Source organism: Eulemur rufifrons, chromosome 30, assembly GCF_041146395.1.
Source record: "Eulemur rufifrons isolate Redbay chromosome 30, OSU_ERuf_1, whole genome shotgun sequence".
NCBI lineage: Eukaryota > Metazoa > Chordata > Mammalia > Primates > Lemuridae > Eulemur > Eulemur rufifrons.
The window spans coordinates 111,747,079-111,769,411 of record NC_091012.1 but is presented as its reverse complement, the minus strand read 5'-3'; the positions used below and the strand labels follow the sequence as shown (position 1 = coordinate 111,769,411).

At 38.6% G+C, this 22,333-nt stretch overlaps 1 protein-coding gene across 1 annotated transcript in view; it reads right to left on the bottom strand.

Moving 5' to 3' along the window:
- The window catches only part of LOC138378086 (X-linked retinitis pigmentosa GTPase regulator-like), a 48,375-nt gene extending 41,452 nt beyond the window's left edge, over positions 1 to 6,923 (bottom strand). The window contains exons 1-4 of the mRNA XM_069463369.1: positions 6,812 to 6,923; positions 3,407 to 3,535; positions 2,864 to 2,956; positions 1,439 to 1,501 (exon numbers count right to left, since the gene is read on the bottom strand). Coding sequence (XP_069319470.1) covers positions 1,439 to 1,501; positions 2,864 to 2,956; positions 3,407 to 3,535; positions 6,812 to 6,839 — 313 coding nt within the window. The 5' untranslated portion in view covers positions 6,840 to 6,923. The remainder of the gene's footprint in view (positions 1 to 1,438; positions 1,502 to 2,863; positions 2,957 to 3,406; positions 3,536 to 6,811) is intronic.
- Positions 6,924 to 22,333: the final 15,410 nt, after the last annotated feature.

The window sequence follows — 22,333 nt, the reverse complement described above, 5'->3', positions numbered from 1 at the left end:
TACAACAGTACAAATAAATAAAATGAGACAAATCCAAGAAGAATAATATATTAGCAACATGCTAATTCTATGTTGTATAATTATTTTAACTTTCTATCTAAATAGGAGCAGGGTATAGCACTATGGTTAGGAAGAAAGACTCCAGAGCCAGACTGCCTGGATGCAAATTCTGGCTTGCCACTTACCAACTGTGGGACATTGAGCAAGCTGTACTTAACCTTTCTGTGCCTCATTTTACTCATCTATAAAGTGGGGATAATAGTAGCTACTTCATGAAGATTAAATTAGCTGACATTTGTAAAATTCTTAGAATAACATTTGGCTAATTGTAAAGCATATATAAATGCTAATTATTCTCTTAAATAAAAAGTACATCATGCCTAGATTATAAACATATCTAGTAAGCTCTAAATCAATGAAAATTCTTAACAGACACATATCAAATTAGTTATATATATCATACAAATACACATGAAGTTAAAGCCTTGCTAAATTATAAGGGAGGAATGAGGGAAAAATCAGTCTGAATCAAGGAAAATTTAAAATTAGATTTTTTAAATAGAAAAAATGATACCTAATTGAGGAAACAAGACTAGCTAATTTAACACATATGGAACAAACCAGAGTTGGTGAAATGCTAAAATAATTCAGAAAACTAAATGAGTAAAGTTGAAAAGTCATAAAATGTTCCATGGAAGACATACAACGTATATGGGGTCTCAAAGATAAGAATATGAAAAGGTAAGAGAACGACAAAAGATATTTCAGAAAGGGAAAATTATGAAGAGGTGAGAGGAGGTTGATCATGTACACATGGGTCTACTTCTGGACTCTATTCTGTTCCATTAATCTTTGTCTATCTTTTTGCCAATAACACTGTCTCAATTATGGTAGATTTACAGTAGGACTTGAAAACAGGTAGTGACAGTCCCTAATTTTGTTCTTTTTCAAAATTGTTTTGGCTATTTTATGTCCTTTGCTTTTCCACATACATTTTAGAAGTACTTTGTCAATTTCTACAAATGCACTCATGCACGTGCATGCACATGCATGCACGCACACACACACTCACAGCCTGTTTAGATTTTGATTGGAATTGTGCTCACTAATATCAATAGCCTTTTGGATGGCTTCCATTCACCCTCACTTAGGAAAATGGAAGAGCAAGAACAGAAACCACCAGCCCTTGAGGTGTGCACACAGGTAAGGAGATGCTGTCCCTTGACATAATCCAAGAAAAGCAGCTTTTTCTCCAACCATTTAACATTTACCTGCATATCTGCAAAGGCAAAGAGTGTACTAACAAATTACATTTTTAAAAACCATAATCTTACTGTTGCCAAGGTACAATTTCTATTAGTGTTACAAAGCTACATGTTACTGGAGTGAGACCTCAGTTCTCAAAATTGGGCAGGAAATCATAGGCTGAACACCATACCTGTTGAAATTAGGGTATGGTTCCTTCCACAGGCAGCAGTTCTCACTTTTTGAGGTTTTAGAGCTAAAAATATAAAAATACGACAATGAAAGTATTGCACGGTAATGAAAATGATCAATAATCCAGGTCAAATTGTAACTTAGTGGTAGAAATGAGATTTAAAAGCAGATCTGTATGATTCCAAAGTAGACGTTCTTAACTATTAAACCAGAGGTTTTGAGAACTGGTCGTGCATGATAATAACCAGTGAACTTTGAAAACAATACAGATAGCTGAGTTCCATCCCTGGAGAATCTGAGTCAGTGGTCTAGATCCACTGCATTCTGATATGCTGCCTCCTCACCAACCTGATTCATAAACCTAACCTGCTATCACCATTATCAAGCTCACCTTCCACCGCATTCCATGAAAAAAGTAATACAAATATTCATAGGCATACACCTACGTTAAAGTTGTTCATTCATTCATCTACATATTTAAAAAACATTTCAAAAACATCTCCTAAGTGCTTAGCATAAGGGCTACAAAGATGACTAAGATAGAGTCCTTAGTCTCAAAGATCTCATAGCCTAGACAATTCTGTTAGCTTGTTTATTAGATATGATATTTGAGAGTAAAGATCATGGTTACTGTGACTACTCCCAAGTGTTTAGTAGACTGTGCCTAATAAATACTATTGATCTCATGGAAGACTTTAAAAGCCCCATAACAACACCTATAAATAGCATGAATAGGACAAGCTACACTGAAATTTTGAGCTGAAATTTAAAATTTGGCCAGGAAGATAAAGAATAGTGCTCTTATCAGATCTTAAGGAATCTCCATCACCCTTTCAAGTTTAGTTGGTGTTCACAGGTTATACCCAAATGGAGGATTTCCACAGAACAGTGAGAAAGCTTTGTAAGGGTACTATACATCCAATACTTTCCAAAACAGTCCTGATTTCAAATATTTTGTCCTATTGTTCTTTTATACAGGTATTAATCAACCCTTAGTCTCAATGTTTTGTTCAATTCATCTACTCACTACATATAGCAGGATAAGTATGCTTTATAAAACTAGCAACTAAATAGAACCAGGACGTCCATAACTATACTAAATGAGACAGAGCTCAAAATTCTAACACATAATAATGTTTGTTCTCTGTATACACAATATCGGTAATATTTAAGTAGCTTTACAAACAAGCCAGAAAAGGATGTTTAAATGCAATACTGTAGAATTATTACTTCCTTTGTGGTCCCTGGTTTAAAATCAATGTGACTTTTAGACCTAACATATGAAAGTAGTTATGAATATCATAATGTCAGAAAATAAAGAACTAAAGGCTGCATTATTTTTGACCTTAAAGAACTATACAATCAATATGAAAGTACTTTATGTAGTTTAAGTATTTGAAGTGATAAAGAAGAAAAGACTCCAAACCTTTGACACACGTTGGCTTGCTAACGGCTGACTTTGATCCTAATCCTAACTGACCCCAGTTGTTACTGCCAAACATGTACAGTTTATTATTTCCTGGTAGGAGGGAAAAAGAAATAATAAATTGAAGCATTTTTCACATAATGTAAGATGAGGTCATCACAAAGCAATAAAAACTATACAAAAATGTGTCTTAAAAAATGTCATTGCTTTCTATGTTGCAACAGGTTACCTTGTCTATCCATGTATAACCAGATGCTATTAGTTGTAAAAGAGTTTATAAGATTATACAGTAACAGTTTTTTAAAAAAATCATACTGAAATATATTTATTCCAAGAAAGTTTTATGTATAGAAAATATACATAAATATACTAGGGAAACTTAAAATTTAAAACACTCTCTTGATGAATCAATTTGTGAAGAATTCTCTGGAAAAATAAAAAAAAGACTTTTTATATATCTTCAACATGTTTAAAACACAGCATATATATAATATTTAGGATTCTCTAAGTATCACTGTCCTTGTTTAGGATTGTAATACTAACCTGTAACAATAGCAGTATGTTCATCTCCACATGAAATATATGCAGGTGTATCATCACTTTTAAACCAGAATTTGCTGGGAGCATTTTCAGCAAATTTAGTTTTTCCAAATGTAAACACAGCACCCGAATCTGCAAATATAAGATGGTTTCTGTTTTACAACTTTTACTATGTTGCCTGTTATTAAAACACTTTTTCGGTAATTGATCTATATAAACCCCTTGTCTCATGACAGCTTTGCCTCCACTCTGGCAATGTTTAAGCCCTCTTCCTTCCACCTTAGTTCAGTCTTACTTATCAGACTTCATTCTAGTTTGATATATGAAATCTACTTAATTGAACACGTATTATTCATTTACTGGTATAAAGTAAGAAATACACTGTCACAAAGAAGGCAGTCATCTATTACTAATAGTTCTGCAGTCACCAAGTGGACATCTATTCCCTGGAATGAACTGGCACAATTCATGTCCTATTTCCCCTGGTTAACACCTTGTGGTCTGGCCCCTGACTGAGGGCTTTTCTCCACACACAGAAACAGGAGAGTATTGATTTTCTTCATTAGAATCATCAGGATATCCATGGGAAGGGGCTATATAAGCCAGTTTGTATTTTATCTGGTCCTGTTTTTCCAAGGAACCTCTAGTGTTATCATGCAAGGGAAGGAATATTATCCCAAAAGGTGAACTCTTAATTTTAATTTCTCTATTGGTAATCCCAATCAATACCCATGAAACCGAAGGCAGGACAGACAAAAACAAGTCATTCAAACACTACCTCTTTCATTTGCATTATGAGAAGTCAGCTAGAAAAAAAAAACTAGGCTTTAAAGACAATTATATATTCAAATTATCATATGCTTATAATTAGCTATGTGATCCTGAACACTTCACTGAGCCTTGGATTCCTCTTCAATAGCTATGGTCTTTATTAGGATAGGGTATAAGTAACAGTATTTCTTTTTATATACCCTTACCACAGGTATAAACCCAGAGGTTGGCTGAATAATTGTACAAGGTGTTGACAATTGTATAAACACAGGGCTGTAACAATCTCATAGGGTTAAATGAGATGACACGTATAAAGAACCTAGTACAGAGCCTAGCATCCCCAACACACTAGCTCCTATATAGCCACCTCTGTAAACCCTTCCTCTACCATAAGAGCTGGAAATGATCATTCGCTGCTCTGAACTATGTGATCTGTAGAGTTTATATGGCAATTAATTATGTAATACCTAGCAACCTCCCTAATTAAACTGTTACACAAATCTTTTTGTTGATCAACATTTTCTTTTCTCAACTACAGTCTAAGGTTACCAAGACTGTAGTAGACTCTCCGCACTACCCACATTGCCTAGGACAAAGTAGCGCTTCAATAAATGCCAATTTTTATTTTTTAATTGTGTTCTACTTTTTACACAGAAAAGTTCTCCCTTACACACATATATTCATAACTGTTTTCAGGTCATCATAATGGTGAGTAGGCTGTCAAATATAACTTTCAAGACTTTTAATGTAAAAGACACCAGATTACCCAAGTCTTCAACTGAGAAGCATTTCATCTTTTCCTGACATTTCTACTGAGAATTCAGAATGTTTACAGTTCAAGTATAAAATTAAAGGATCCTCTCAATAGAGCTACTCAGAAAGTTTCTAATTTTTATCTTACTCATCTGCTACAGCTAGTTATAGAGATGTCTTTTTCTCTCTCCGTAAGCACTGCATGAGAAAAAAATGGTTTATCTTGTCCCTCAAAACACCATCACGAAATGCCACATTTCTAGGAGCCTGGGAAGGAGGCTGTAGAGGAATGTTGAGATTTAACATTCCTAAATTAAGTCATTACCTGATCTGAGTAGTATTCACAAACTGATTTGGTCCTGTACCACTTTGAGGAGAGACCAAAAAAACCACTACCAGTTCCCAATAACCATTTAAATACATGCATACACCAAATAGGAGACCATGTCCAGGCTTCTGAGGAAATCCCAAGGAGGATGATCACATATAAATAATCAATTTCAGAAATGAAAACATAGCAAATATAAGTATTAAAAATAAATTTTAATGTACAAGAGACTAGCCACTATGGAAAACCTTTTGAGAACCATTGTAAGGCACCTCAGTTCCAAATAATAATTGAAAGTTGGGAGGCCAGGACCTAGAACAGACTGGATTTCCCCAGAATCAATCATTTTAACTGTTTTGTTCTGGCTCCCCAGGAAATCTTCCTTGATACCCTCATCCCAAACCAGGGGTGGGTGGCTCTGCTCTGGCTCAGAGGGGCATTTACTATCAAACTGTATTATCATTTTGTTTACTTTCTTGTATCCCTCACTAAACTGTTAACTCCAGGACGCCAGGAATTAACCGTATTCCAGCTAGAAGCATGAAAGAAAACATACATATTTCAGTGAAGGTATGATTCTGTTCAAACCTAGTGTTTTTTTTTTTTTTTCCAAAATGTTGGTCATGATCAATTAGTGAGTCAGAAAATTAATTTAGTGGATCATGATCAGCATTTTTAAGGGAACATATTATAGAAAAGCTCTGAGCACATACCAAGTGGTTAGAACAAGCACTGCTAAATGAAATATCTATTTCTTTTCTTTTCGACAGGGTCTCACTCTGTCTGTCACCCAGGCTGGAGTGCAGTGGCCTGATCATGGCTCATTGCAGCCTCCAACTCCTGGGCTCGAGAGATCTTCCCGCCTCAGCCTCCTCAGTATCTGGGACTACAAATGCCGGCCACCACACTGGGCTAATTTCTTTAAAAAATTTTTTGTAGAGATGGCGTCTCGCTATGTCGCCCAGGCTGGTCTCGAACTCCCTCCCGGCCCTCAAGCGATTCTCCTGTCTCAGCCTCCCAAAGAGAAACGTTTATTTCTGTTACACAGTACGGATGCGGTACCAGGTCGCAATGTCAAATGTATTTGTAACTATAGAGCTCAGGGGAAAAAGTTTTTTAAAAAATCGCTAAAGTTTCCATCTCCTCCCCTTTCCCCAATTCGTTTGCTCCATTCCCTTTTACCCCACATCCTCTGGTCACCCACTCTTTACTGAATTCAATACATAAATGGGTCCTGGGGACCTCCAACGTGCACAAGTCTGAAGTACTTTGGGAAGTTTACAGGGAGGTAAAAAGTGCCCCTGCTTTCGAGAAACTCATCCAAAGCTTATCTTAAAAGAATAAGACAGGCACTCCGTTCCCCGTCGTCCCGTCCCGCCCTTGCCGTCCTCTCCCCTCAGTATTCGCGGGGGCGCGGCCAGAGCTCCGGCCACAGTTGGGCCGCCGTGACTCGGGCCTGTCCCCCGACGGGGCCGGCCCGGAGGCGGGGCCTGGCCGCCTGCCCGCCCGCGGACCCTCCCTCCCGGCCCGCCACCACAGCCGCGGGCGCGACTCACTGGGCACAAGATCCTCGGGCTCATCCATGTCGAGGGCGGTAAGGGAAGCCTGTGTCTGGGCCAGAAGGGTTGCGGGGTTGACTCGGTAGGGCCTAAGGGAGTCCCTCAGTGCCAACGCGGGCCGCATAAACCCCCCATACCCCCATAGCGACGCTATCTTCACAGACTACTATCGCGCTCCCGGAAGTCAACAAACAGCCGCTAGGGGCAACGGAGGCGGAGCGTTGGGGCGCGAGGCAGAGCGGACGCCTGGGGGAGGGGAGCGAAGGACGGGCGGCCGGTATGGCGCAGGCGCAGACGCAGCAGGTGAGGCGGTAGAGACCGCGCGCCCTCTACCGGCCCGGAGGAGAGGGGGCGAAGCGCGCAGGCTTGTGCTAGCGAGATCCCAGTGCCGCTGGGAACACGCCCCAGTAGTGACAAATGTCGCAAATCTTCCATGCTCTCACTGGAGCTATGTGACGTAAGCAAACGTCGACACACAATTATGACAATACTAGTTTTGGTAACCATGTATAACATTAAATGAGCTAGGCACTATGCTAAAAGCTTTTTTTTTTTTGTTTCTCTCTTTTTTTTTTTTTTTTTTTTTTACCTAGCTTTCACTTAAAACCAATGCTTTACGTCCTAAATGTTATTTGTATCCCCAGCATCTAAACCAAGATCTGGCATATACTAGATGCTTATTAAATATTTATTGAATGATTGAGTACTGTTACAACCTTGTAAGGTGGTTAATGTCACCCCTGTTTATGGATGTGGAGATAATACAATGGGAGAGCTGGAGTTCAGCCTGTAGTCCGCAGAAATAAAAAGCTGAGGCGTATTGGTCCGCTCTTCACGGGAATATACACAAAGGGATTCAACAACAACCCAACATCATTGCTTTAGAATTTGCTCAGCGATGTTATATTTTCCTAGTCAGACCTTGATTTCCCATGCATCAATACTTGGCCATCATAAAATAAAGAGGCAAAAAGCCATCTTCCACGATGGGTAGATTTATGTGCATGCAGTAGTTTTGGGCATGGGCTCTAGAATCAGACAAAGCTGGATTCAAGGATCCCTGAATTACTTGTGTGTCCTACAGTGTGTTCTCAACTCTTTCTCAGGGAGTTTGCATTTAAGTGGGGAGAGGAGATTAAACTACCCGTTACACAAATAATCATTTACTTACAAAGCAAAGTGGGGGTTACTAAGAAAATATTTAACAAGGAGCATTGACCAGGTGTGGGAAGTTAAGAAAGGCTTATCTGAAGAAAAGACATCAAATCTAGAATTGAAGAGGGAGAAGCTGGGAGGGTTGAGAGAGCTCTGGACAGAGAGTAAATTGTGTGTAAAAGCTCATAGGGAGCTTGGCTCTTTCTAGTAACTCAAAGAGGTGAGCCTGGTTCCTGGCAAGGAGGCAGGGTCTTAGACCTGTTAAGGATCTGAGATTTTATTCTAAGGACAGTGGGAAACCACGGAGAGGTTTTAAGCAGTGGAGTGACAGGACAGGATCAGTTATATGTGCTCCTGAAATCATTCTGCCTGGCCTGGCTGCTTTGTGGAGAATAAATTGGAGGAGTGAGAAGGGTTCAGAGGCTATTGCAGAATTTCAGACAAGTGGTCATGGTGGCTTTGAGTACAGTTCATTGGTATCAGAGAGGAGCAGGCAGATTTGAAAATAGTGGTAGAATCAACAGGAGATGGTGTCTGATTATTGACTTCTAGATAGTGCTGGAGGGCCGGGCGCGGTGGCTCACGCCTGTAATCCTAGCACTCTGGGAGGCCGAGGTGGGCGGATAGTTTGAGCTCAGGAGTTCGAGACCAGCCTGAGCAAGAGCAAGACCCCACCTCCACTAAAAATAGAAAGAAATTATATGGACAGCTAAAAATATATATAGAAAAAATTAGCCGGGCATGGTGGCGCATGCCTGTAGTCCCAGCTACTCGGGAGGCTGAGACAGGAGGATCGCTTGAGCTCAGGAGTTTGAGGTTGCTGTGAGCTAGGCTGACGCCACGGCACTCACTCTAGCCTGGGCAACAGAGTGAGGCTCTGTCTCAAAAAAATAAATAAATAAATAAATAAATAAAAATAAATAAATAAAAAAATAGATAGTGCTGGACTACCAAATAGCTCTTAGAGCAACAAAAAAGAAGTGTCCCTAAATTATTTTGAAAAGGATTTGATATTCATTTTAAAAGCATCATAATTGTCACTATGGGGAAAATGAGAATTTTTATTTCTTTATTTAAATATTTTAAAGCCTACAGCACCCAGTATTCCCAGGCAGCCTCCCATCCAAGTACTAACCAGGCCCGACCCTGCTTAGCTTCAATGAGATCAGGCATGTTCAGAATGGTATGGCCATAGACAAAATGAGAATTTTTAAAGATTTACTTTAGTTATGATATGCTTTGATTTGTTTTTATTTCAAAATACAGTAAAGCACATTTTTGTGCTGAGCACCCCCAAAGGTATTGATGCAGCCCTGCTCAGGTTTCCAACATAAACAAATAGGAGGAGGGTGGCGCCATTTACTAAGATGGGGAATGCTGAGGAAGGAACAGGTGAGGCTGGAGTTAGTTAGGTGGGGTGAGGAGAACATGATGAGTTCAGCCTTGAGCACACTAAGACATCAAAGTGGAGATGCTGAGCAGAAGCCCCAGATGAAGACACATATTTAGGGGATGCCTGAGTGTATGTGGTGGTGTTAGCAGGCTTCAGAACAGGTGAAAGATTGGTAAGTGACTATAGAATGAGAAGACAAAAGAGGCTACGATAGGTAGTGAAAAATGCCAAAATTTAATGGCCCAGTGAAAGATGATTAAGCTGAAAAGGAGAGAGAGTGACCAGAGAGGGAGAGCCTATAGAATGGTGTTTCAACAAGAGGTTGTGATCAATTGGGTCACAGAATGCAGAGAAATTAAATACGGTGAAAATAAAACGCCTGCTGAATTTAGCAATGATGTGATCAGTAGCGGTGTTGAAAAGAGCAGTTTGGTGGAGTGCTGGAAGAAGAAACAATATTGGAGTAATTAGAGAGTGTGAGAATCTGAGGGAACAAAATGAGGGTGAAACATTTAAAGAAGACATAGGAGGGGAGGGGAGACCATCATTGGAGGGGGAAGTGAGGTGGATGGAGGGCCCGGTTAAACTTGAAGAGACTTGAGAATGCTGAGGGGCCAAACTGAATAGATGGGGAGGGAATGCAGATCCCAGAGAGTGAAGGAATAATCAATAATGTAAGGCAGGAGGAGATGGCATCCAAACCCCATGTGGAGGGACTGCCCTTAGCTAAAAGGAGAGAAAACACTTCTAGCATAACAGTAAGAGAGGAAGAATGGCCACCTTTGACAATATACTATTGATACATGGGATGCATCTGTATCTCTATATACATGATGTCTATATACTGTTGAGACATATGATCTAGAGCTATTTCATATATATCACCATGTATATATAGCTATGCTATAGCCCTAGAGCATATATATCATATAATATATGATAATACTGTCATCTATCTCAGAAGGTTGTTGTGAGATATTAGGTAATGCATGTAAAACTTACAGCTTGGTGCCTGGAATAGTGTAGCACTCAATACTGTTGGCTATTATTAATAAGGAATAGTCAGCTATGCTCACTGTATTAGCATAATCCACGCTATGCTGTAATTCAAAACATACCCAGATTTCAGTGGCTTAACACAAAAAAGAAGTTTCTTTTTTCACTAATGCTGCATGTCCAGTGGGGCAATCTGCTCCACCTGGTCATGCAGGGGCCCAGGCTACTGATGGAGATTCAACTACCTTGGCACCACACGATATGCCACTCATGACCTCTTTGGTTGCTGTAGAATGGCTAAAAAGAGAGGAAGCAGGAAATTAAATGTTTCAGGCTAAAAGTGATATGTTTCTACTTCTCACAATCCAGTGGCCAGATCCAGTGTTATGTGCCTCTATGTACTGCATGGGGGCTGGGAAATGTGGGAGAGCCCATGGACATTCGGTGAGTAGTAGTATCAGTAACTCTGCCACAATACCTCCAGTCAGATGCTTTCAGCCTATGGAGTCACATCCCTTATGTTGGAGAAGGCAGGGTGTTTTAAGACAGTGGTCCCCAACCTTTTCAGCACCAGGGACTATTTTCATGAAAGACAATTTTGCACAGACTGGGGAGGGGGGAATGGTTTGGGGAGGATTCAAGTGCATTACATTTATTGTGTACTTTATTTCTATTATTATGTTGCAATATATAATGAGATAATTATACAACTCACCATAGGTTGGGGACCCCTGTTTAAGGTATAATTTTACAACTCTCAGCTGCAATCGTGTGCTCTTTTGTTGCCCCCTTCATATGAAGCCAAACACTCATATACTCCTCAGGAAATCATGTTGATACACAGACATCATCACACATCTGACAACACGTACAAGTCTTTTCAGTTTCCTCTATTAATTCTAGTTGTCATTCATTTCTAGAGCATTTCGTGTCAACTAAAAATAGAGGCATGTATGAACAAGGAAAACATTTGATGCAGTATGCTTCCTAGCTGAATTTGTTTTTTTCTTGACAGCATTCAACAAAACGTCCAAGGCTTGCATTTTGAGTTATAATACAGCTGCCATTGCTGTTTGTTTCTCCATCTGGAATCAGATAAACAAGTGGGTCTTTACTTTGCAAACTCTTCTTTGAAATCCCATAAACATCTAAATTTACGGAACAGATTCTAATAACTTCTTTTATTTCTGAATTTTTTTAGTGCAACTCTAGGATATATGAACTGAGGACTCATAGGTCCAAAGCCAAGGATTTTTCTTTATGAAGAAGAAGAAACAGAAGACAGGTGAGGTCTGCTGTGATATTTATTACCCCGGAGAAGACATTTTGCACTTTTGTTCCTTTCTTAATTATTTCATCCAGCATTTTAAAATCTTTAATGTGCATACAGATCACCTAGTGATCTTACTAAAATTCAGAATCTGATTCCACAGGTCTAGGGTAGACCTAGGGAATCTGCATTTTTAACACATTCCCTGTTGCTGCTGCTTCTGCTGCTGGTTGTGGCCCAAAGATCACACTTTGTATAGCTGTGGAAAGGCATAAGAACTAGTCTACAGATGCCAGAAAGGAAAAGTCTGATAAATGTGATTATAGACAATTAACAGATAAAGAATCTAGTATTAAGAATATGTATAGAATACCAATAAATCAATAAGAAAAAGAAAAAAGATAAGAAATAAACAATGGGCAAAGGGTATCATATCACAGTATAAAAATCCAAATGGCTGATAAGCATATAAAAAGATGTCCAACCTTACTGGAAATAAGGGAAATGCAAAATAAGTAATAATGAGATAAGATTTTATACTCATAAGATTGGCATTAAATATAATAATATTAATACTTTTACATGGTTTTGAGTATTTACATAGGAGGTATCCTCACAGAAAGATTGCTGGTGAAATTAGTAAAACCATAGTAGAGAATAATTTGCCAAAACTAAATAAAGTTGAAAAGATAGCCTGTGCCCAAAGAGGCATACGTGAGGATGCTAATAGCAGCATTGTTTGTCCTAGAAAAAAATGGAAATAATCTAAATGTCCATCAGTAGAGGAGTGGATAGACTATTTACACAGCAGAATATCATATAACAGTTAAGATTAATGAACCAGTTCTATGTACATGAACATGAAGAGTTCCCAAAAACTTAATATTGAGAGAAAAAAATAAAATTACAAAATGATGTGTATGTGATACTATTTTATCTAAAGATTAAACATGTTGAAAATAGGATATTTTTAATTCTTACCAATTGCAGCAATACTAGGCTAAGTGACCTCCTAAAGAAGGGTAAATGTTTCACAAAATACAGGGATACAGATATATAGAAAATGATCATTCATGGGAATGATGTATACCACATTGGGTACAGTCATTTCCTCTAAAACAGGAAAAAAGGGTGAAGGATGAATGGTGAAACTTTATAAGTATGTGCAATGGTTTGCTTCTTTAAGAAGAAAAGGGATCTAAAATATGGCAAAATGTTAACATCTTTTCAAGCAGAGTGGTAGATGTGTGAGTGACTGTTATATTATTTTCTGTACTTTAATGCACAATTGAAATATTTTTAATTAGAAATAATTTTTCTTTTAAGTTGACTTGATTGAGGCATAATTTAAATAAAATAAATGCACCCATTTTAAGTGTATGCTTTGATGAGTTTTGATGAATGTATATGCCATGTAATCACAATTCTAAGTACTTTACATACGTTAACTATTTGAATCCTCTCAAAACTCTCTGGGGTATAAGTTCTTGAATCTCCCCATTTTACAGATGAAGACACCGAAGTACATAGAGATTAATTGACTTGCTCAAGGTCAAACAGCCAGTAAGAGTTGGAGTCAGGATTTGAATCCATATGTGTATTTCTATAGAACCCTGGCTCTTAGGAATACACCATCTGCCCACTGAAGAAAAACTATAATATATTAGGAAGAAAAAAATGTGTTAGAAGATCCTAGTTCATCCCTGTCCTAAACAAACTGGTTACCCATTGATTACTATGTAAGTTTTGAGCGTAAAGTAGTAATGATTGTGTCCCTATATTGGTTTTATTGTAAATCAGAAACCCAAGGCCTTTTACTTACATTATCCCTATAAACATATGTTCAGAAAGTTCTAGTTTTGAAATATATCTGCAAACTCATTATGTCTCATCAACTCCATTATTAGCTTCCAGTTCCAAAACACCATCACCTCTCACCTGGACTATTGCCATCACTTCTTAATTGACATCCTTGCTTCCTTCCTAACACTATTCACAGCCCAGGATCCTTTTAAAGACATAACATGCCTTCCCCTTTCTCAATATCCTCCAGTGGTTTCCTTGCTCTCTCAAAATAAAAGCCAAAGTCCTAACAATAGCCTACAAGACCCTGCATCATCTGGCTCTTTACCTCACTGAGATCATCTCCCACCCCAATCCTGCAAGCAAGAAATTATTAAATCACTTTATGGATCTTAGTGATCTATGAGTCTATTAGCAAATATTGCACCAGCATTTAAACCTAGTTTTATTTGACACTGATGACTGGACTCCCTCCATTACACCATGCTCTAACAAAATGGTGATTTATTTTTGCAGTTATGTGAGTATTATTTTTGCTAGACATCCAAGTGACGCATTTCTCCTTCTTTGGGAGGTCACTTAGCCTAGTATTGTTGCAATTGCTAAGAATGTGCCTTGATTCTTCTTTTGGAAGAAATGCCAAACCTTGGAGTATGTTCTGGTAAAAAACCATGGAAGTAGAAAATACTTAATCTTTGCATTTAGAAAAGATTTTTAGAAAACAGATTTATTTTGATTAGATTATAGAAAGCAGTTATTTTGAAGAATAATTTAAAGTTTAAACTGATAAAAATATAAACTATTGTCAAGAAAAACAATATCCTTGGGATGACAAATAAAGGGTGACTATAAAGAAATGGATCTGATGATCTCAGACAGGTCACAAACTAACTCAGGTACAGTTCCAAAAGAAGAGTTTTGAGGGATCAGTGACAGTAGTTGTATGCCTAGGTAAAGTCCTGGATGACTACTTTGAAGAACTATGTAATGTGATCACTAATGGCTTAGATTACTATCTCTTGTTACATATCACATATTGGTCTAAGCACTCAAGCACTCTGTGTATTAACTCTTTAAATTCACATATCACAGGAGAGAAAACTGAAGTACAGAGAGGCTACGTTACCCATGGTTTCTTAGCTAAAATGTGGTAGGGCGGAGATCTGAACACAGGCAGTCTGGTTCCAGAATCTTTGTTCCTAATAATTACACTCTACTGCCTCTAGAAAGAACATAGTGGTGGTCTTTAAACTTTTTAGATTACACGTCCTCGTATATAATCAACCAAAAGCCAGAAAACACGAGAGCTCATTAATATAGCCCACATAAATCGGCTTCCCTGAGTAGGTATCTAGCACTTGAGGCTATCAGCTGGTGCACAGACTCAGTAGGAAGATTGAAAAATGAGACTAAAAAAAAAAAATCAGGGAAGACTATTCAGCAGAAGCAATACATGTGTATTTACATATTTATGTGTATGTACTACTGTACTAATATGTGTATTGTAAAACATACACACAAAAATTTTAAATGGTTTGACTAAAAAATAAACATAACGAAAAGTCCTATTATTTGATTTGCTCCAAGATGGATTGTCTTGAGCATCTCCTAGAGTATCAATACACACACCCTAATTTAGAGACTAGGCTTAGGATAGCATGGTTTGGAATTCAGGCTTTATCACTTATTACCTTAGTAATCCGAGCAAGTTCCTCACTCTCTGTCTCTGATTCTTCATCTGGTAAACCAGGATAATAACTCCTAATTTGCAGGATTGTTGTGTGTTTTAAATGTGATGATGTGTACAAAAACTATAATGTCCATTTTTCAGCAAACTCTGTACATATTATTTACTTTCCCTCATAGTTTTAATTCCCATTATTTGTGTCTCATGGTCTGTTTTTAAAGTTCCATTACTTGGTACCCACTCATAATTAAGCTGGAGGCAGCCTTGCAGTTAGACTTGGTGCATCTAGATGGAGCCAGATTAATAGCTTTTCCATGCTGCATCATTCCAAACACAACACAGCTGTGTCTCTCTGACAGCAAAGAAAACCAGGGAGGAGACAGCTGGAAGAACCTATGTGCACTTTACTTTGTGCAAAGCACTATAGGAATTGGGAGGCGGGGAGAGAGGGAGGACTTAATGATTGCCATTTAAAAATGAATGGCCCAACTGTTCAGCAATTGTATATCTGTGAACAGAAGCTCCGCTTTACATCAGCTGTTAGTCATTGCCCTCTGACTGATTGGGAATCAGGCTTGAAAACTCCCTGAGTGTATTTTGAGCCATTTTTATTTGTGCCTTTCCATGGGTGACTTTTTCCTAACAAGGTCCGTTGAAAACATTCAGTCTCATTTACTACCGTTTACTGAAAATTTCACATTTGATCCCAACTCTGAGCTTTTGTTTCTTCTATAAATCCTCCTCTTAGAATTCTAAGTCTGTTGGGTTTCTTTGGCACAAAGTTAACCTGAGAAGGAATGCATTTGAAGGCATATCCATCAGGTTTCCAACTAACACATGACACCCTCTTATTAGGATGATTTGAAAAGAGTTTATTTACAAAGAAAATAATCTTGAAGGATTGGAAAGGGGTTGGGGCAACCACAAGGGATAGTACAAGGACCCAGGGCTAGTAGCTTTGGAGCTGTTACTCTTCCTTGGCCCAAAGAGATGAAGGAATAGAGAGTTTGTTAGAACTTGGATGGAGAGAGAGTTGTGTAGAGCAGCCCACCTTGAGAGGGACAGTGAATTTCTATTACGGAGCAAGGCAACCCAAGGTGTCCTTATGGGAAGGGAACCATGACAATAAATATTCTGACTTCACTCTACTCCCTCCCTCCATTCTCCTCCTAGGATTCCATTGGCCAAACCTAACCAGAAGCTAGAAGACATGAGAGCTCATTGATGTAGTTATGCGAATCAGCTTTCATAGGTAGATGTCATCTGATGCACAGAATCAGTGGAAAGATTGGAAAATGAAGCTCAGAAAGAAAAGACAGAGATCAAGAAAGGCTATCCAGCAGGAGCAATCTGGTTAGGACAGCACTGCTAGATGCAGATACTGATTTCACCATACTTTTTAAATTTTTTTTTTTTATTTCAGCATATTATGGGGGTACAAATGTTTAGGTTACATATATTGCCTTTGCCCCACCCGAGTCAGAGCTTCAAGCGTGTCCATCCCCAGACAGTGCACACCGCACCCATTAGGTGTGAATATACCGATCCTCTCCTCCCCACTCCCACCTGCCCAACACGCAATGAATGTTATTACTATATATGCACTTAAGTGTTGATCAGTTAATACCAATTTGATGGTGAGTACATGTGGTGCTTGTTTTTCCATTCTTGTGATACTTCACTTAGTAGAATGGGTTCCAGCATTGTCTCTTTATTTTTCCTTCACTGTCTTGAGAACAAAGTCCCAGGAGGGAGCATCTAACTGGCTGATGCTAGTTCACCTGCCCATACCCTCTTTGCCAAAGGTTGGGTAGAGGAGGGGGAGGAAATATTGCCTGCCTTTGGCTTCCCTGGTGGTAACTGGGTTGCTGCCTTCTTTCAAGACTCACACAATTGGAGATTTCTAGATATTAAAAAAAGAGCTCAGAAATAAGGCAATTCTCTCTGTGTGTCTCCTCTAAAAAAGACAAATCTCCACTAACAAATGACCTTCTAAATCTTTATTAAGAGTATCACACAAGAGTGCAGAGATCTGTTTTTTATTTCCAGTTCTCTGTCTTTCCTCCCTCATTTCATTTTTTCCTCCATTTCCTGACTTTAGGAAAGCCCCTTTATCTCTCTAGATCTTCGTACAAGACAGCAGGACTAAGATCTCCAAATCTAGTTGAGAGTTCAAATGCTGAGCAAATATATACAGGCCACTAAGGAGAATGCCCTAATCGACACTTTCCTGGAACACCTACACCTCTGGGATTGTTACACCCTAAACTTCATTGAAGGTATATTTTTCTTAATACTATGTTGTTTTTTTAGCTGCTAATTATATACGAAACATTATTATATTTATGTCCTTAAAATGCAATGTAACTTTTTTAAACAGAGTAATAAATGAGAAAGAAGAATCTCTTCCACACTGTGTGCCTTCTGGCATGCATATCCACAAGGGACATCAATATTCTCACCCTCTGAGAAGTCCATTCACATTTTTCTCAAATGTGAGAAAAGTCTTGTCTCTAGTCTTTAGTCTTATTCCTTCCATGTCACTAGTCTTCTTGCAAACCATTAATCACTGCTCATGAATTGGTATAGCTCCATGCCTCCGGTCTTCTCTTCCTCCAGGTAAAATGCAGTGAGGTGCGCTGCTTGAAGGTGTGCTTACTGGGAGTGTTTACCATATTCACCCCCCTGGATTCAGCATAAGCTTCTCAACATACAGTGAATTTTGAATTGTTGGATTCAGACCAATCTATAATTACATTTCTCATCCTTCATCAAGCATCCTTATACTCTATTTCCATATACACTTCCCAGAGTTTTTCCAGTATAAACTAGAAATCTGGAAGTTCTTTGGCCTTCTCTTGCTTTTGACCTTATTATTGCCACCCATCCCCATCCTGGGGTCATGCTGAAATCTAACAATCTTGGGAAATAATGGAGAAAGGAGGAGGATGAAGAGAATGGGCTTTGTCTTGTAAGGTAACTCCCTCAGGTAAAAAAGCATCTTCAATCAAGGGAAGAACAGTTTCATCAGACAAGGCAGGAGATATTTCTTAAGCTGGCAAGGGAGATTTAATGAGAATTAAGGGTTCAGCATGCATAGGGTCCTCTAAATCCTCTCATATATTTCCATGTCAATTTTCCAGCTTTCAGTCTAACCCAGATAAAGCCACAATACGCACCTGAGAAACCTGTCAGAGCTGTGAATACTACTGATATTGTAATTCATCAGCAAACAGGATCAAACTAAAGTCTAAATTTATCTTTGGCCATCTCAGATCTGCTGAGGCAAATGACTTTTTTCACCATTAAGCTATTTATTATAAGAAGCAGCCATCTCATCAGCTGTCATTGAACTTCTCATGCCCTTCACACTATTCTCCTTGAATCATTCTCTCAATGGGCATTCCAGGTGACCTTAGGCAACTGTTTAATAAGCTGTTTTTCTGCTGTGTTTCTAAGGGGGAGTTCAACTGTCAATCATTCCTGATTTTATCAATATTCCCTGAGGGTCAGTTGCCTGCAGCTTAGTTTGTGATACCAATAACTTCTGAATCAGTCAGAGTTATTGGGGAAAAAGGGATTTAGTGGGAAACCATCAGGGAACTCATAGAGTTAACAAAAAGTCTGAAGAAAAATGCTTGGGCAAAGGTGGAAAACTAGGGAAGGAAGGCAGCAGGAGTTTGGATGTTCCTGCTGATTTTGCTGTAGTTCACAGCCACCACTGGACCTAGTCACTATGGCAAGATCTTGCTAGCCACTGGACACAGCCAGCACTATTGGTGGATAACAGTATTGTAAATCTCATCTCACTGCCTCTTTTTCTGTAGTCCTTCATGATTCAAAGCCCTAGGTGGGAGCATCACCTGGATCATGTGCCCATGACTAAGACTCACACAATGGGAACTGGAGTAGGGGAAGTTGGACACCAGGCAATGAAAACTCCTCCTTTTCTCTCAATCAGTAGTAGAAAGAGCTTTCATTAGGAGTCCAGAAGTTGTTTTCTTTTTCTCACTCTAACACTTGCTTTCTCTCTTTCTCCCTCCTTTACCTTATTTTGAGAAAGTTAGACTAAGATACTCAGGGTGTATCTATGTCTAACAGTCCATGATCTCAGATCTCTCACTAATCTAGCAAGAAAGGTATTATTCTTACATTAAGAGTTTAATAAATGTGTAGTCTAAGGTCTAATGAGTAGTTTTAAATGATCATTTTTGACCCAGGCTCTCACTGAATATGAAACTTCTACATATGTCATATTCTACATATTTATTGAATTCCCCTGTAATATTTGATACTGAAGCATTTTTACCTTACTTGCCTTTTGACATTTTATGTTGATTTTAATAGTTTCCTCAGTAACCCCACCCCCCTGCCCACAAAGTTAAAATACATATAAAAATCAAGGTGAACCTTAGAGAGAACAGTGATAAGGGAAGTTGATATTGCAGGAGGCTTTAGGGTCTTATCAAGGTTGATGCATCAATTTTACTTTAAATTTCTTATCTATCTAATTATTTCACCAGTTTGATTAAATGAAGCTAAAATTGGTATTGATGAAAAGAGAAAGCATAATCAAAGAAGCAGATAAGCAAATAATTGAACCCAAATAACTTTTAATTGTACTCACTTAATAAAGTTAAGGAATAGTGTCAGGTGTCAACATTACTTTGTCAAATCAAAGGGCAATGTTGGGATGAGAAAGAAAAAAATAGCACAGAATGTTCTGAAAATTGTGGTAAATTTCAAAATTGTGAAATACATTTATATGAACCTGGTTCAAAGTAACCCTGAATCCTGGGTCAAGAATATGTTTAGACCCTCCAATGAAAACCAATTTTTGTATCCCTCTATTTGTCTTATTAATATTTAGAGAATCTAACTGAAGTCCCCAGGCTTCCCCAGACACCAAGAAATAGGTGCGCTTCCAGGCATGGCAGTAACATCCAGCAAGTTTAAAATGCTTTTCTACTTGGAATTATAATGGGAAAACTAGCAAATAGCTTTTAGTTTCTTCTAAACTCAATAATGCACTCACCCTTTGTCCCTTTTCTGACCCAAGGTTACCTGGATTATTTATTTTCTCTGTCTAGTGTCCTGTTGCTATGACGCATGGTACATAAGAACAAATACCTGGAAGTGATATAAAATAACAAATATAAGCAAAAGAGATGGGAACAGAACATTCATTGCAGAAAAAGATTCTGGAGGTGGGAGAGGATTCAATGACATCATTAGAAACCAAAGGTGATCTTGATGGCATTATTCTCTCATACAGATTTTGCAAAATGTATTGCCAATGTCTCCGGAGTCATTCTGTGTTCAATTGATTGGGAGAACCTATTTTAGAAAATGACTGGATTGTTTTCATGTCCCTTGTTACTTTGAATAAACAGGCATGATTGTGAATTTTAACTGGCAAAGAAAATAGTGGCCATGGTAGTGAAGAGATTTTATGATCCATTTTTATTATACTTCTTCGTTACACTGGAAGACAATAATCACCCTTGGCATTTATAGAGTCCTTTGTATTTTTGAAGTACCTGATAATCATTAATTACTTTATCTCATTTCCATCTTAAATAAGATAGGTGGGTTAGCATGACAGGGTCACAGAAGCACAAGAAAAGAAGAGAAACTTGAAATGTTAGGCAGCTGAAGTACTGAAGGAGAACAAAGTTCTTGGTTTTCATATCCATTTGGGTGAAAAAGGAAAAGAGAAAAGAGGAAAACACATCATAGATCCTCACTGAGAAACATTGTTTCTTTCTTATTTTTGATTAGAGAACAACAGTGTGATTTGAAATCACATTTTTTAATACAACTCCAGAGAGTAGATGAAAGAAAGCCCAGCACCTCAACATTTTTATTTCTAGGAAAGTGACTAGAATAAGCCAACACAACTGGGCCAGGAGTGGGAGCTGCTACCACATGTACTGATGGTAGTAATTAACAAAAGCTAACATTTATTGAAATTGTGCCAGGTACTGTGCTACAGTACTCTAAATCCATTATCACATTTCATCCTCACAACTATGACACAAGTAGGAGTTGCTAGTACCACCAGTTAACAGAGGAGGAAATTGAGGCTTACAGAGGCTGAGTAATTTGCTCCCACTAAACAGCTCTCCAACCTATAACTGAATCCCAAACACTTGGTATTAATTCTCCTTATACTGCTTCCCAGGTGATTTGCTTATTTCTTAATAATAATACATTCTATAACAATGGAGGGTGATCTGGGAATCCATAAACTAAATGGTTCTCTGGGAGAAATGGTGCTAAACTCCAGTTGAAAAATTCTGGAGGAAGAAATCAGTAACAGTAAGTGTCTGGCCTTCATGACCCAGGGTCCAGATATTCAACAAAATCCCATGAAAAGGATTTATTTCTCTTTTGTGTTGGAGACAAGATTCCCATAGTCTATCTTCCAGACTATGGATAAGTGCCATCTTTACAGGCCACAGAGTTGTCACCAGTGGAGCATCCTTAAGAGAAGGAGTCTGTATTTAACCAGTAAATTAAGGTGAGGGTAGAGCCCTGGCTTAGTAGATATGACCCTAATAAAACAATCAAGACTAGGTCAAGAGCACTTCCAAAGTAGGGTCTGGAGAGAGGCACCAACCACAAAGATGATTGCAGGTTTCACCAAGAACTAGAAATGGGCAGGGAAGGCATTTACCAAGTAGTGACTTTTGAGGCTATCACAGACATGTATCCTGGGCTCAAGGGAAGAATATTGACATGGAAATTATTACGGAGACAGTGCTTCTAGACTAAGTCAGCAGGAAGCAATGTCAGTCATCTTACTGGGCCCCGTCACTCAGAGCCTGGAAGTGTTTGGTAGTCCCAGGGAGCGTTGGGATAATTGTTGAGACACTTCTGAACTTTGAACCTCTGTGATTTCCCTGTTTGCTCAATGCATGATAGCCTTTGGTCTGCTAATAATTCTCCTTTATGCACAGCTTGACCTCTGTACTTCCAAGGGGAGGAATTGTAATCAGCCTATGGGAGAAGAGATAGCTCTAGGATTTTGGGTGGGAACTTGAGCAAATAAAAGGGCACCCCTGAAAGAGAACTTCACCCTTGGTATCTCATCTGTCTCTGACACAAAGTTGGATCATTAACCTCATTTATTTACCCTTTTCCTTCCTCATAAATTGCATTGTGCATTACCTAATCTTGTCTTCTATGCTGAGATTTACCAGATTGCAAAAT